The 17,500-nt window shown below is 43.2% G+C and overlaps 1 protein-coding gene across 1 annotated transcript in view; it reads right to left on the bottom strand.

The window, feature by feature from the left end:
- adgrl3.1 (adhesion G protein-coupled receptor L3.1) overlaps positions 1-17,500 on the bottom strand; it is a 246,164-nt gene that overhangs the window by 76,068 nt on the left and 152,596 nt on the right. Inside the window, exon 7 of the mRNA XM_080441659.1 lies at positions 14,139-14,927. Within this exon, the coding sequence (XP_080297785.1) occupies positions 14,139-14,927 (789 nt within the window). The remainder of the gene's footprint in view (positions 1-14,138; positions 14,928-17,500) is intronic.

Genomic DNA, 17,500 nt, shown 5'->3' with positions numbered 1-17,500 from the left:
AGAATGTTTTTGAAGCGAGAAATAGACAATACAGTAACCGAAAATCGATTCTATTTGATCAACATTTCCTGTTGATCAAATAGAATGCGGCACGTTGCACTGGACTCACCATGACCAGGCATAAATTAATGGAACAGCCTACTTTCATTACCGTAGGCAAGGAAATCCTTCGTTTTGTAACTTTTGGGTCAATTTATTCATTTCTTTATTAAGTACAAGGAGCTGGGGGCGCCTACTGGCCTAGCGGTCCAGGCACATACTGTACCACATATGCTGGTAATCCAGCTTGACAGTGTGTCACGGGTTCAATTCCCAATCCCGACGACCTTTGCTGTGTGTCACCCCCACCCCCTCTCTCCCCATTTCCTGTCAGCCCACTATCAATAAAGGCAGAAAAAGCCCCCCCAAAAATATATATATATATTTAAAAAAAATTACAAGTAGCCGTGTAATAAGTGGGATAATAGACAGCAAGCCGTTCATTGTTGATAAAGACCCCTCCGCTTCGTGTCAGGATCTAATCATCCTGTCAGGGTTTATTTCTCAACAATGACCGGCTCGCCATCAATTATCTCTTGCATATTGTATTGTTATTAGCACAGTCTTGTGGAAAATGCCACGCCAACATTTCACTGCTTGTACCTGTATGAATGAATGACAAATAAGCCACCTTGAATCTTGAATCAAAACAGTTGTCTACTTCTCAATGTGGTAAAATGCTCATGTACATGTATAGCTCAAGAGTCTCATTGACCTACTTTCTGATGCTATAATCAAGGCAGATATGTTGATTTCTGCTCGATCAAACAGGCCTACAGTACATCTAATCTAAGATTGCATCAAAGGATTTAGAAGCAACCCTCTCTGGTATCGTGGATTCGTTTTTTTGTGCGTGTGTGTGTGTTGGAAGTAGAAAGGCCAACTCAGAGTGACTCAGAGTTTAGTGGGATATATATTTAAAATGCAGCATTGATATGATTATTTATTATTCCAGTCTGTCCTCCGAAAAGACGTGGGCTATGGTTGATAGTGAGAAACACTCCACTTTGAAACACAAGTTGATTTTAAGGTTTTATCTTATTTCTCTTGATAGCTCTACTGCTCTTATTTCACATTTAATTGTAATATTAATAACCATGGATCTGTATCTGAATCTGTATCTGCTCCTCTGCTCCTATTGTGATGACACTTTATTAATTTACCTTGTTTTAAGCTGTCCCTTAAACCGTGGTCTCTTAATTTGATTTATTTGTGTGTGTAAAGCACTTTGTAACTTTCTTTTTGATAAGTGCTTTACAATTAAAGTTTATTGAGCGTATAATAAATTAATAAATGCATCAAACTGATTATGATGGGCAATATTGATGAAAATGGGAAAAGCTAGTTTTCAGCCCCGGTTATGGACTAGTATAATATTGTGCCGTATTGCTCACGTGAGCCCAGTATCGTGTATAATTTCATGATTAGATACCCCTTCTCTGTGGTGCGTTTGCTGATTCTACTCAGATGTTCTCTGTGGACACTCGTTGGAGTACCCAAATTCTGGAGGATGAGGATCAAACATATACATATTCATAAATCCTGGAATACTAAATGAGGGGAAAAGAAGGAGGCACTGAAAAGCTCCTTCAGGGATATTTCTTTGGGGAAAAACATTTCATGACATGTACATTTATTGAACAGAGCTGATTTTTCTAAGGTTTTAAACCACTCTGGACATGTGGAAAGGGACTTTAAGTTTTAGACTGAATACCATACACATGGTAGTATTCTACCTGAATGTGCTGATCTGATCGCACCACTTCCTAGCTCCTACACAGACAGATCCAAGGCCATTAGTTAATTGAACTCAGCTCAAGTTTGAACAGAAATGAGGATGCTTTTATTGCCACCATTGTTTTGTGTGCCATGTTGTCATGAATCATTCAGTGTGCATGTTGAGTGAGGAATGATGACATTTACGCCTGCCATTACAGTAAAACTAGGGCTTTCCCTCATCCGGATGAGCCATCAAAAACACGGCTCCCAGCAATACCAGGTGGAAATGGGCTTTCTGTTCAGACCACAGATGCTGTCCTCTCAGACATAACTAAAGTACGTATCTCAGACAGAGCTATGTACATTCCTGTAGCAAACGCGGTATTTATACACAGTAAAATCCTCAGTGTTCATTTCACTGTAACTCTGAGGGGCAGTGTCCACTAAGATGTTTTTTTCCTGAGCACAGCGTATGTTTTGAATTGTTTACAATTGGAGTGCCGCGTTTTTTTGGAAACACCGGCAGCGTGTTGTGCGTTGGCGCGTTCACTCGTGGTGGTTTTATCTGCTTGAAGCTTGAGCTGAAGTATTTTCAACTCCAGCGTTTGGAAGCGTTTTTAGGTGAGCGCGTTGGCGTTTTCAGCCGGGACAGAAAGCCTCAGCGGAAACACCCCCCTGAGAGTGAAAACATTTAACCAAATGGACCTTTACGGGTCCATTTTGGTTACATTTGTATACTCTCAGTGTTGAATTAGCGTTGAGGATTTGAATGTGTAAATCTGTCTGACTATAGGCATTCACTCACGTTGTCACCTCAGCATTAGGGTACAGTCACACATGCGCGACTGAAACGGTCGCGTCTCGTTCACTCCTGTTCTATGCGAGCAAAGGGTTGGAGCTTATGGATGCGAAGCATTGCCTCGTGCAATCATTATTGTTGAACGCATGCTTGATGCGTTTGATGAATCAGCATGCGCTGGCCACTCCCCTCTTACCACGCATGTGTGACCGTACCCTTATTCTAATAGGCAGAGAGTCTCAGGCATTTCAACAGGTTTTCTGTATACAGGTAAGGTAACACATAAACATCTGAACGGGAGTAGCCAACGGATGGCGAGGCGTGGAACGTGTCAATTATCCATGTGATTGGCTCACTGAAAGAAAACTACAAGCATAATGTCTGCCAAGTGAGGTCAACGACCTTCTGGCGACCATAGCTAAATGGGTAGAGGCCGTCTGGGAAACATACGGTCCCCGGTTCACCCCCAGTCTATGTGTCGATGTGTATCTGAGCAAGACACTTAAATGCTCCCCAGGCGCTGTATTAATAGTGCCCAGCACCTTCCATAGAATGGAAGTGAATGGGATGCTAAGGCTTGGGACGCAGATGTGTGACTGTGCCCTTAACGAGAGACTTGGGTGGATGATGATTCAGTGGGGAGTCATGCAGTGTGCCACTTGTCACGATCTGTCTACTGTACCTGTCATTCTGTCTATCTCTGTCTCCCTATCTGTCTGTCTATGTCTCTATTTATTTAATTAAATATCCTGTATCATAACATTACTACTTCTAACAAACCAAACTACTTGAACACTGGTTTAAAATTCAGCTAATTATGATTATAACTGTGGATAGACCTCCTGCTTCAATAAACGTACATAAGCTCCAACAATGAGCAGCAGCAGCCAAGCGGTATCCACGTGCATGCATCTATGAGCCGACCCGCCCCAGCCATCTTGTTCTCAATTCTTGTTTCCCTGCTAATTCTGGTCCCTGCCCACTCCAGCTGTGCCTTGTTCCTGTGATTAGTCCCCAGTGTGTATGTACCTGTCTGTTCCTTTAGTGTTTGTCAGATCCTCTGTTTATGCCAGCCTGTTGATGGAAGCCTGTTTGTGTTCAGTTAGGAATCCTGTGAATTAAAGCAATAAGCCACAAGGGGCCATGGTTTATCAGGGATTTTAAAACGGCTAAGAGGCATAGTGAGGCCTGATGCGGAGCGGAGGGCCTCCGTCATTCTTAGCTGTTCTAAAATCCACGCCCTTCCGTGGCTTATTGCTTTTCAAAAACCCATCTCCAAATTAAAAGTTTTTGACATCGATTTAATTACAAGAATAATTAAACTGGAGAAAGTAAAGTTTGCTTCATCTGATGACATTTGCCTTCTGAAGGGACACGCCTCCAGTTCATGTAGACACGCCTCCAGTTCATTAAGTGTACCTGGTTCTCACCTTAGCACCTCCTCCACCACCTTAGCACCACCCACCTGTCCTAGTCCCTCCTCCTCCTCATGCCCACACCTGTTGTGTTATGATAATGAGGGGGAGGGTATGTTTTTACTATGTCACTAAAGCGCTGTTTCTCTATTGGCACGTTTGACCCTCAAGGCCCTCAAGCCTCCAGCTAGAAACTCAAAATAGTCAGAGAAGACATAAAACACCATAAAAACACCACCAGGGGGCTTAATGAAGTTCTATCAACCTCATAGACACATGAAAAACAGAAAAAGTGCAAAACCATTTTCAACCTGGCGTCCCTATTTTGGGCGTGTCACTGTCAACAATTGTCAGAAAGTGTTAAATCAACTGCCGATCAACGCGGGACGGCGTGTTGTGAACTTGTAGTTTGGTTATTTTCGCTTTTCATTGTATGACGAAGTACCGTATATACAGTAGGGCTTAGGTGGTTACCATGGCACCAGCTGTTGACTGGAGAGAAGCAACTTTGTACGCACACATGGGTATTTACAAACTCTCTCTCTCTCACACACGCACACATCAGTGGCATAGCCAGAACGCTAGCATAGGCTGGGCCCAGGCAGGAGCGGGTGGGCACACGTGCAACATTTGTGTTTTTTTGCGGGTTTGAGGCGGATTTTGGATACCTACTGTATATATACACTGTTATTTTTTTTGGGGTGGGCAGAAAAAACTAATGGGTGGGCCCAGACCTATGCCCACCCATGGCTATGCCCCTGGCACACATGCATGCATGCACGCATACATACTGTACACTCATGCAGGGAAAGGCATAGTCAAATTCAGAGGGTTATTTAAACTTAGAGTGTACAAATGTACCCTAATTCTACAGTGCAGCCAAATTAACACTCTGGATTTGACTTTATTCTCTTTACTTTTAATTGAACTCTTAGAGTCATTTGTTTTTTTTGGGGGGGGGGGGGGCAATGGAGGTACAGAGAACTCTGTGCTAGGAAGGAACAGGTGCTTCAGAGTCTCTGCAGAGACCGTGGTGTTTATTTGTAGAAAGAGGGAGAGGTGAAAAGAGGAGAGGAGTGGGGAGGGGAGCTGGAAGTGACGGGGACACAGGTGGACGCCTCGGAGACTAACAGGAAGAGAGAGAGAGAGAGAGAGAGAGAGAGGGAGAGAGAGAGAGAGAGAGAGAGAGAGAGAGAGAGATCTTCAATTAAAGTGAATCTGCCTTCGTGTTGACAGAGCTGGGTCATCTCAGCTGAGGTAAACAGCCCTGGTTCATCAAGAACTGTGCCGAAATGCACACACGCGCACGCACGCACACACACACACAGCTTGTGGATGCAGCCAAGAGCCCAGCGGAGTCCAGTCAAGAAGTATATGTCACCATTGTTTTGCCAAATCAAATCGGTAGGGAGCCAAACATGACCACATGATCCCCGGAAAGATAATCACCATGTGAAATCATCTCCACGCGCGCACACACTGGCTCTGAGGCAGACACCTCCTGTACCAGCTCTCCCTCATCAATACACACACGCACACACACGCACGCACGCACACGCACCCACACACGCACACATGCACGCACGCACGCACACACTAAAGCACCCACTCACACACACACACACAAACACTAAAGCACCCACACATGAACACACAAAACACCCCAGTGCGACAAGCCAGGAGTGTGCTATGGCTTGGTCTAATCAGTTATCTGCTGAAAGAAGGTCTCCACTCCAACCATTAAGTCCTGTTATTCTCTCCAATCTAGCCTCAACATTTCCTGCACTACAGTACTTGGCAACGCTGCTTGATTGCAATCTGGTGCCAAGGAAGGGAGGAGAGCTGAGGAGAGGAGGGGAGAGGAGAGGAGAGGAGAGGAGAGGAGAGGAGAGGAGAGGAGAGGAGAGGAGAGGAGAGGAGAGGAGAGGAGGGGAGAGGAGAGGAGAGGAGAGGAGAGGAGAGGAGAGGAGGGGAGGGGAGGGCAGGGGATTGGAGGGGGGCAGGAGTGCAGCAAAGGGAGGAAAGGAGATAAAGACAATAGATACTCAATCCTTCACTTCCTTAGGTCAAGGAACATTGTGACTCTGCCCATTAATAGGTCAAAGGTGAAGGCTTTTAAGCTCCGTAAAAACGGACAGGAGTGACACAGCAGAGTTAAATAGGGGTCATCCTTCCATAATTAAAAAGTAAAAGTGAATAATATTGACCATAGGTCAACATTCAGTATTAGCTAAGACAGAGAATTGTACTTCTGATACTCTTTGTTAACTGCAACACATTAAAAAAAACAATGTTTTTCATATGTTAATTAATACATATTAATGTAGTTAATACAAATTATTATAATATTTAAATTCAGATTCTCTTCCGAGCAGGATCATTACAGGTCCGGTCAGTCTTAGAATGCATGGCAACAAGATGCAGGGTTTTCATAATTATGCATTGAGGCAATGCTTTCTTTAACAGTGTTGTCACTGTGCCGTGCCACTGTTGTCACATGTGCTGCTGTGTGCCGCGTCGTGCCACATGCCATCACAATTTCACACCTGAGATAAAATAGATCTACTGATTGCCTATGGGTGCGAAATAATGTGTGAACACTTAAAAAATATTTAATAATAAATAAACAAAGAGACACAGAATTAGCGCAAGTAGAAGCAAAGAGGAAGAAGAAGAAGAAGAGGGGAAAAAGAATGACGCGTGTGCATGTGTGTCTATTTATTCAGTGTCCTCGCCTCCCAGAGATGCACATAACATGAATAATTTCATGACTTTGTTGGGGGAAACTTTCAAAAGTGTGGCAAGGCAGACTTGGGTGTGATAAATTATTAACGCACTTCATCAGAGCCACGCCGCTCGCTGCCTGTATGAAGACGTGATGAAACAACTCCACGAAGAGCACAGACTGAGGGGTGAGGGACGGGGATGACTTTGACAATGACAACCACATCCACTGACGCCTCTATGCTGTAGAATATACTGTACGTACATCTAAGGACAACTTGATAAAACAGTCCCGTATGAAGTGAGAAGGAAATGGATGTGGGGGGGGAAAAAACGATAGAATAAAGGAGCGAAAATGAAGACAGGAAAACTAAGTACACTGCAAAACCCAGCGTGCTCATTTAACTCTGACGGGCCCTATCTTATACCTGGTGCAAAACGAAGTGTCAGTGTCTACAACCAACACAGTTGTCATTTCCAGCGTAGGGCTGTCACGATTACAAATTTAAGTTGACGATTAATTAATACTCAAATAATTGCGATTTAACGATTTTAATTGTGTTTCTGTCGTTGAAAATGTATGGAACATTATGAATAAAATAATGTTTGGCTTTTTAGCTTTCGGAAACAAAAGTTGCACAGGGCAGATATGACAAATAACACGTATTTAATTACTTTATACTTAAAAATAAACATTAGTAGTGGAAATAGCCGATCTATATGTTCAAAACGCGTCGCATCGCGACGCGTTTTGAGCTTATAGATCTGCTATTTCCACTATTTTTGTCATTTAAAAAAAAAAATATGACATTTTTTAACATGGAATTGATTATGACGATTATGCAAAAATAATTGCGATTACATAGAATAATTGCGATTAGACGATTATATGTAATAATTGTGAATTGTGTGAACTATTTCAGCGCCCACGTTGTGTATGTATGTACGTATCAAATGTACTTGTGCCCATCTGTGTGCTCAAAGGTCTTAAAATGAGGCGTGGTCAGGTGCATTGTTGGCACAATGCCAGAAAGTGATTGTGCCTTAGACCAGCTCTGACCTGGTCTAAAGTCTGGCGCGCTGTCCCAGCGCAGTTTTTCCCTGTTATTTAAATTGCATATTAGATAGCAGATTGACCAATATCGACGGGTTTGCAACCGCAGATGTGGTTCATTTCAATAAGTATAGGCTATACTCTAACGCTGATAGAATATAATAATTGTGTGAACCCACATACCCTTTCTTTTTATTAGTGCACAGTAACTGGTCATCAATATCCATGTTGGTGCCCCGAGCAAACAGCATCCCTGTCATGCTTTATTAGGTGGTTTAATTAAAGGATCTAACAGAGAGAATGAGCCTCTGATTATTAAGTTGATATGTCAAGATATCACAGATGTTTCTTGGGCATAAATTAGGACTCATAATTACAGGACATAGCTGCGTTCCCTGAAAAGCGCAGCACAGCCACGGAGGCTACGTGTTTGCTTCTCCTCCGACGTGCCAAATCCGTCTATCCGCTATTTAATATAAAGGGCAGGGGGAAGATAATTCATGTTATGCCTAAAACACACCCATAGCTAATTCAGACACCAAATACAACCCCTTTGCGCCTTGTGCCACTAGCCCAAAGCATTTGTGTGCCATGCTCTGTGAGCAATTAAAAAGGTTTGTATTTTATTTGCATAAAGAAGAAGACAAAAAATATAATCTATAACGACATGCCAAACAAATAGGAATGCCAGGTTGAAAGTGGCTAGACACTCATTGTGCATGAAAAAGAATTAGATGAAGGGAAAGGATATCATGAGACATCTGTCTGTCTGTGTATGTGTATGTGAGTGTGTACACTGTACTCAGTGGCGGAAAGTAACTAAGTACATTACTTAGTTACGTAATGTACTTAAGTACAATTTTGAGGAACTTTTACCTTACTGGAGTATTTCCAATTGTCTATACTTTTACTTCTACTCCACTACATCTCAGAGGCAAATATTGTACTTTTACTCCACTACAATTATTTGAAAACTTTAGTTACTAATTACTTTTCAGAATTATTATATTATGAAACATACATTAACCACTTTAGCCCTGTTTTATACCTAGGCTATTTGAAAATAGCCGATCTACAAGCTCACGATGCGACGCGTTGTGAGCTTGTAGATCTGCTATTTTCAAAAAAAAATGTACTTTTACTTTCGGTACTTTAAGTACATTTTGATACCAATACTTTTGTACTTTTACTCAAGTAAATTTTTAATTCCGGACTTTTGCTTGTAACAGAGTACTTCTACATTGCAGTATTGATACTTTCACTTAAGCAAAACATCTGAGTACTTTTTCCACCACTGACTGTACTGTATGGAATTGCTATACCGTACATAGAGAATGAATGACAGAAAAGAGAGAGAAAAGCACTCAGGGGAAGAAAGATATTATGCATTTCAAAAAGAGATGTGTGTGCCGCACGCAGCGAGATGCGGGGACTGAGTGAACCCTCACAGCCTACAGTATGTGCTCGTCTGTGGGTCAGCTCACCTCTATTCTATTTCTATATTCCCCTTAATCTTGGTACACTGATGTTTAACTCTTTAAGACCGGGAAGGCGTCTGTGTTTCATTTTAAGATTTATTTTGTGCTATTCAAAAATAGCAGATATACAAGCTCATAGCGCGGCACCGAGTGCCGCGCTACGAGCTTGATGATCTGCTATTTTTGGAAAAATCGTGAAAATTCGTGCCAAAATCTTGGATTATATATTTTTTCAAGCGGACATTTGTGAAATATTTTGTTCCAGGAACCCGCAGAAGCAAAGATTTGAGTTACAAATGTCTGCAAAAAAAAAGAAAAAAATCCAAATATTTGCACAACTTCTCATGATTTTTCCAAAATAGCAGATCTACAAGCTCATAGCGCGGCACTCGGTGCCGCGCTATGAGCTTGTAGATCTGCTATTTTTGAATAGCCCAACGAAATCTAAAAATGACACACAGATGCGTTCCCGGTCTTAAAGAGTTAAAGCAAACCGACTCGCTATCTTAGCATAATATAATTGCGCTGTTTGACAGTTTGTCAGCGTGTTTTGATGTTGTTCTTAAGAGATGACACACAGCATGCCGAATATAAATGATGCACAACAACAGTCGTTTTTAGTACATAATAGTAAGACTATCAGAAAATCACATCATCAAGGTGTGTGTGTGTGTGTGTGTGTGTGTGTGTGTGTGTGTGTGTGTGTGTGTGTGTGTGTTTGTGTGCGTGTGCATGTGTGTGTGCGTGTGTGTGTGTGTGTGTGTGTGTGTGTGTTTGTGTGTGTGCGTTTGTGTGTGTGCGTAAGTGCACATGGGCTGGGCAATATATCGATATAAGATTGATATTGTGATTTGTGATAGGAGACTAGATAATGTCTGGGATCTTAATATCGTAGTTCGTAATATGGCAAAAGCATTGTCTCTTTCCTGGCTTTAAAGCCTGCATTACAGTTAAGTGAAGTAATATTCTTACCTGACTGTTCTACTGTAGATGTTCTATTATTATATACTGTAGGCATTACTGTTGACTATCAACAAGTCATAGGGTTTAGAGGTTAATCATACTAATCAATGTAGATTACAATTATTATTAGTGTCAATTCATTATAAAATCTTATAACATTGTATAAAATATATAACTAATATAAAAAATAGAACTAATTATCTCCAAAAAGTTATTGTCGATTATTCGACTAATCGAAAAAGTATTTGACTTTGTTGGATTCAGTGTTTATCAGTGTGCTGGCATGTGCTGATGAACATTCCACAGCAGGAGCTACACAATTCCAAGACTGCAGCTGCCTCAAAAATGACGCTGTTCTGAACTGGGCCAATCAGCGGGCTCCCGTTTTCCAGTCGGACAGACACAACACAGTAAATTGGTGGCTTCTCTGAGCAGCACTTCAATTACACTTGGGCCTCAGAGGAGTAAATCAGACTCGTCTTACTCTATGGCCCATTTCCCGCCACATTTTTGGACGTCTAAGAAGAAGATACTACGAGCCCAGTGAGCAAAAAGCAGAACCTGGCGTTAAGTCACATTAGTAATGGATGATCAGAAGCTCATGGAGTTTTTTATCCCTGGACTGTTTCCTTGAACCATTTCAGAAAGAGAACCCCTGGCCCGGTTTCATTCCAGCAGCTCAAAACATATTTTAAACATTAGAAACGTTACTGCTCTTGGCTTGGGTCTACACAGATTAACCCATTAAAGACCGGGAACCCATCTGTGTAATGTTTAGATTTCTTTTGGGCTATTCAAAAATAGCAGATATACAAGCTCATAGCACGGCACCGAGTGCCGTGCTATGAGATTGTAGATCTGCTATTTTGGGGAAAAACCTCAAATCTTTGCTTCTGGGGGATTCTACAGATGTCTTCTAAATCCTAACAGTTAAAAAAAAAAAAACATATGTTGCTGTAAGTGGTTCTCAAACTTTTTCATGTCAAGGACCACCCAAAATGATATGTATTTGGCCGTGGACCCCCATTTCAAAATATTTTGTTCCAGGGACCCCCCAGAAGTTGTAACATGAGTTAAAAATGTTCGCTTAAAAAAAATGTATATATTGAAAGATTTGCGCAATTTTTCACGATTTAATTGCCAAAGAAATCTTAAAGTGACACCGATGCGTTCCCGGTCTTAAAGGGTTAATCTGGATGTGGACAAGCACCCGTGGAGGTACAGAGAAAGAGAAAAGGTACTTGACCAAGAAGTCGACTTTCCGGTAAACGCATAGAAATACATGCACAGAAAGGTAGGGATATTGACCCGTCACTTCTTTTTTATTTTTTTGAGTTAAAGGGAAATTCATGCAGTTGAGGAAGTTAATTTATTCCTCGTCTTCATTGAGTGAGGGTGCGGAGAGCGGGGGGGAAGAGAGAGAGAGTATAGGGAAGCCAGGGCAGCTTCATTGATTGTATGTATTTATCTCCCCCCCGGTCAGCAGTCTGGCTTGTTGCTGCATTCTGGAGGTCGTTCTCCACATTGAATCCCCATTGATCTCCTCTTTAGAGCCTCGTGAGACAAGCCACGGTCTCCATTATAAGAGTGATCGCACATCCGGCCGTAAACACACACGTCGTTGGTGCGTAGATGAGGACGCACACACGTACGCGTGTGCGATTAAGCATTCATAAACATGTGTACTTTAAATTATCTGTTTTACAATTACATACACTCACACAGGGGCGTACACACACACGGACACACACGCGTGTGCGCCCGCATGCGTGCCCGCATGCACGCCCGCACTCCCGCACTTACACCATTACGTACTATCCTGCGAGTATACTGATCGGTATAAACTAACTTTTGTGCTGCCTCTACCTACAGTATGATGTATAATTCCTTGTACTGCGTCTGCTAACTGAGTGTAAGAGCATGCATTAATTCAGACATCATTTAATAAGACAAGCTAGGAAGGTGTTGAAAGGCAATTATGCCGGGCAAATAGCGTTTAGGTCTCCGGGGCCTAACGCCCTTCCATCCAGACTTGGAGAGGTGTTAAGACTCACAGCCAACAGCCAACATTCAACAGGAATGCATTATAATTTGGTCAGCAGCTGTGGAAGTGCAGTAAACGGAAATGGACATGTACTCTCTCTGTGTGTGTGTATGTGTGTGTGTGTGTGTTGGGGGTCAAACGAGGTAGCCAGATATGCTGTAGTGTAACGCCCGGGATTCGAACCCGGGTCTCCTGCACGGGAAAGCCAACATCTTAACCATTAAGCCAAAGGGAATTTGGGGGAAATATTAGACTTTCAGGCCATCAGGCTGGTTCTCAAATGTTCCCAAAATTATATGAATTTGGCCGCGGACCCCCATCTCAAAATATTTTGTTCCAGGGACCCCACAGAAGCAAAGATTTGAGTTAAAAGTGTTCGCTTTAAAATAATATATATATTCAAAGATTTTCACACATTTTCACGATTTAGCTCATAGCGTGGCACCGAGTGCCGTGCTATGAGCTTGTAGATCTGCTATTTTTGAATAGCCCAAAGTGTAAAATAAAGATTTTTAGCTCAAATCAATAAATGACACAGGTCTTAATGGGTTAACTACTTTTGCTGGGCAGTGGGGACCCCCTGCTGGAACCCCCCCCCCAAGGACCCCGGGGGGTTCCCGGGGGCCCAACTTTGAGAACCACTGCTGGAGCAGAACACAATGTGAACAGAGATGAGAGAGTCAATCATTGTGGCTCATCTTTAGCCACTGTAAGATGTTAATCCTTATGATGACAACGCCAACAGCAGTGGAATGTTCCCAGCCAAATTTCTAAAGCCTAGTGGTTCAGACCAAATGTTCATGACAAGAAGAAACCGTTTTAAGCCTAATTTATACTTAGTCGTACGACGGTGTCGTGTCCTGTGCCAAAAAATAGCCAAGCTCACAGCGCGCTGTGCGATAAAGTTACGTTTTAGAATGTAGCAGAGAATCACAAAAGACTGATCCACCTTTATAATAACATACTGTTGGGATAAGATGCCTCTGAGTGTTAACAAGCACGCACAGAACAGCCATCTGCGACCTCAGGAGAGCGCATAGATCTTATCCATCTTTAAGCTATTAATAATTCCAAATTCCAAATTAACATTTGGATGAAAGAGGCCGTGGATATTCATTATTCAAAAGGAAAATGCATTAATCATAAAGATTACTAACATGATAGCACTTTTGGCATACGTTTTCATCAGCCACACACTCCTCTCTCTCTAAGATTCTTTATGCACGCCCTATTCGCCAAATCGGGAACGAAGCAAGACGGAACGAGATAACCCAGGTGTGCATAGTTGAGTCACGTGATTGTGATAATCCGTTTTTTTCATGATTTCATCGCCCACTGGTGGACAGATTTGCAGACAGAGTGACATACAGCACATACTACTAGGCTACTATATGACGGCTCTATATGCACAGCAGCCATATTGGGAAGAAATTGGGCCTCTTCCTTACTTCCTTCACAGGCCTTACCAGTTATACTAATTAAGGCTCTGTTCCATTTGGTGTAGCACAAACGGTGGTTCTCAAACGTTTTAATTTCAAGGACCCCCATAACTCTGAGTGTACAAATGGAAATGGTTCCATTTGTACACTCGCAGAGTTACACACCCGTAAGGGGCCATTTTCAACCCCCTCAAGGAGGGTACCTGGACCACAATTTGAAACAGTCCAGTGAGCCAACGTGCACAATATGAGCACCCTGACTCTGTTTGACCAGAATGGAACAGAGTCTTAATTAGTATAATTGGTGAGACCTGTGAAGGAAGTATAAGGAAGAGGCCCAATTTATTTCCAACATGGCTGCTGTGCTCGGCGCCTATTGCACACGGTGCAGCTGAACCAACATGGGACAAAGGGGCTGAGGCGTGGTCAAACCACGAGGAAGAGAAAGGGACGAGGTTGCCTACCGTTGTTGCCGAAGTCCAGCGAGTACTTGACCACGTGGTAGTTATTCCACACGTACAGCAGGTTGTCCCGGGGGTTGTAATCCACGGCGGCGATGTACTGGTAGGAGTTGGGGAAGGGTATGCTCAGGACCGTCTCCTTGCTCTTGTCGGTGTTGTACATGTAGTCGATCTTGTTCCCCGTGCCCTCGTTGTCGTCGTCCTCGTACACCGTCTTCACCACGTACAGCACGCCGCAGATCATGAAGGCGTTGGACGCCGTGCGCTTGTCGTAGCTGGTGTCCCAGGAGCCCTCGATGCGCAGCGTGTACGGGTTGAGCTGGCTGACCACCATGCGCCCGTTGTTCTGCTCCGTGGCGTAGATCACCCAGAGGCCGTTCTCGTCCACGGCCAGGTCGATGTCCGACTTCCCGCCCCAGCGGTACGGGGACGTGTCGTGGTAGTTGGCGTTGGCGATGATGGCCTCGCCGCTCTTGATGCGCGTGCGCAGGTCGAACTTGACGATGTTGCGCGTGCGCTCCTTGTTGAAGAAGAGCGCGCCGTCGTACACCACGAAGCCCGTACCGTCGACGCGGTGCGGGAGCTTGTAGGTGGTGGTGGGGCGGCCCGCGATGAAGTCCTCCTTTGAGGAGTACTCTGTCAGCGTGTCCGTGCGGTAGGGGGTCCAGGGCATGTAGTAGATCTTGTCGGAAGCCTGTAGGGGGTCTTTGCACCAGGCGCCCGACTGGTGGTCTGACTCGAAGAGATGCTCGCTCTGGTAGACTCCTCGCAGAATGCCAGGGCAGAGGAACACTAGAGAGATAAAAAATGACATCAGAGGAAGACATATATCATCCATAAAGGTCACGTTTTCCCTCCATAACATTTACGATCGGTTATCTGCAGCGGCTACTGTGGAAAGCGTGAGTCACATTCTGTGTAAATTAAGGTTATGTTGTGTTTTTAACTCCACGTTGATTTCGTAGCCGTTAGATTATGTTAACACAGGCTTCTTAATGTGTCATCTATTGTTTGGCACACTGTCCCCGTCAACGTTAATGTACAGTAATGGCGACACAGTATTCCTGTTATTTAACGGATATAGCAGCCTTCTCTAACAACCGACAAAGATATGAAGTGGTACATTTTGTTCTATTCTCTTATTTTCCCTCCTTCCTCCCATGATCCTCATTAGTCCCTTTGCACTTTCTTCCTTCGCTTTCTTTCTCTTCCAGTCAGAAACCAGAGAGTGTAGGAACGGTACAAGTCTTTTTATCCCCTGCTGTTTCTGCAATTGTGGCGATAATTCATTTCCCACTCTGTGCTGAGCGTTCCCTGCTTGGAATACTGGGGTCACGTTTTATGATTGATGCGGGAGATGTTGTAAATATTCTGGGAAGCCGGGGGAACTAGAGTCTTGGGGACTCTTGTCATGTACGTGGAATGCTGTCATGTGTGTGTGTGTGTGTGTGTGTGTGTGTGTGTGTGTGTGTGTGTGTGCACGCGCACGTGCATGACACACACGCACACACACACACGCACACAGAGGGTCCGGTGCGGCTTTGCAGTGTGGTTTTCCCATTCTCCCGTTTAACCCATTAAGACCTGAAGCCGATTTTATAAACGTCTTATTGTCTTCTAAATCCCAACAGTTTTCTGAAAAAAAATATGTTTCTATATCAGTGGTGCTCAAACGTTTTTATGTCAAGGACACCCAAAATGATATGTATTTGGCCGCGGACCCCCATCTCAAAATGTTTTGTTCCAGGGACCCCCCAGAAGTAAAGAATAGAGTTTAAAATGTTCGCTTTAAACAATACATTTTCAAAGATGTGCACACACTTTCACGATTTTTCAAAAATAGCAGATCTACAAGCTCATAGTGCGGCACTCGGTGCCGCGCTATGAGCTTGTAGATCTGCTATTTTTGAATAGCCAAAGTGTAAAATAATGCTTTTTTAGCTCAAATCAAGAAGTGACACAGATGCGTCCCAGGTCTTAATGGGTTAATGTAATCCCAGAGTCTGTTCAAACAGTTAAGAGCATTGATTAAATTCTCAAAACCTATATTCAATGCACGTCTCCAATCTTCATTTCTCTGACACGCATCTAAATCATTCAAATGTCAATATGGCTTCCTGTCCATTTGGCTTACAGTATCATCATGAAAAGTGTGGAATGACAGTTTGCTCGTTATATTTAACACCCGACCATCAAATAGTATAATCTGAGATCAAACAGTATTAATATAGTAGCAGGGAGCTTGAAAGAGATGTCAGCTGTCACTGTGTCTCAAAGCACTTCAGGTACTGGCAGCAAAAAGTGACACTTCGCCCAGACGTGTGTGTGCGTGTGTGCGCGTGTGTGTGTGTGTGTGTGTGTGTGTGCGTGTGTGTGTGTGTGTGCGTGTGTGTGTGTGTGTGTGTGTGTGTGTGTGTGTGTGTGTGTGTGTGTGTGTGTGTGTGTGTGTGTGTGTACAAACGTGCACAAGTTGGTTGTAAGGGGCCTGCAAATGGCCGGCCTCTCCAAAAGGAGGGCTAAACAATTAGCAAGGTACTGCTCAATATCAGCTATTATAGGAAGCCGCTCAATTTGGAGGAGGCGTTGCTTCCTTTACCCAGGATTGTTGTCCGCTGTGTTTGACAAGTATGCCATCTTTTGTTTTGTATGTAACGTTGCTCTGCTTTACATGCGCTTTGTAACTAACTGTTTTCCCTTCATCTGACTGCACTGGCAGTGTTTATGTCCTTTGTACAAATGTGGACATAAATAAATATTCAAATGTGTGTGTGTGTGTGTGTGTGTGTGTGTGCGTGCGTGTGTGTGCGCGTGCATGTGTGTATGCGCGTGTGTGTGCGCGTGTGTATGCGTGGGTGCGCTTGTGCGTGCGTAGGTAGGCGTGTCACACTTATTACATTATCACCTGATCACAATTATTTCAGATAATCGCAATTATTTTGCATAATCGTCATAATCGTTTCCATGTTGAAAAGTATCAGTACGTATTCAAACATTTAATAGTGGAAATAGCACAAGCTCACAACACGTCGCGATGTAACACGCTGTATAGTATAAAGTTAGTAGTATATAAAGCACAAAGTTATTAAATGTGTCAGTCATTTCTTTGTATATTAAAGCCAAAAAGAAATGTAATAGTTATTTATATGTTCCAATCTTCAATGCCAAAAACACAATGAAATTATTCATCGCAATTATTTGTGTGATAATTAATCGTCGAGCAAAAATCATGATCGTGACAGCCCTATGCTTGCGTGCATATGTGTGTGTGTGTGTGTGTGTGTGTGTGTGTGTGTGTGTGTGTGTGTGTGTGTGTGTGTGTGTGTGTGTGTGTGTGTGTGTGTGTGTGTGTGTGTGTGTGTGTGTGT

The sequence above is a fragment of the Gymnoscopelus braueri genome (assembly GCF_963280865.1).
Source record: "Gymnoscopelus braueri genome assembly, chromosome: 2".
Classification (NCBI taxonomy): Eukaryota; Metazoa; Chordata; class Actinopteri; order Myctophiformes; family Myctophidae; genus Gymnoscopelus; species Gymnoscopelus braueri.
This window is presented reverse-complemented; position numbering and strand designations above follow the sequence as displayed.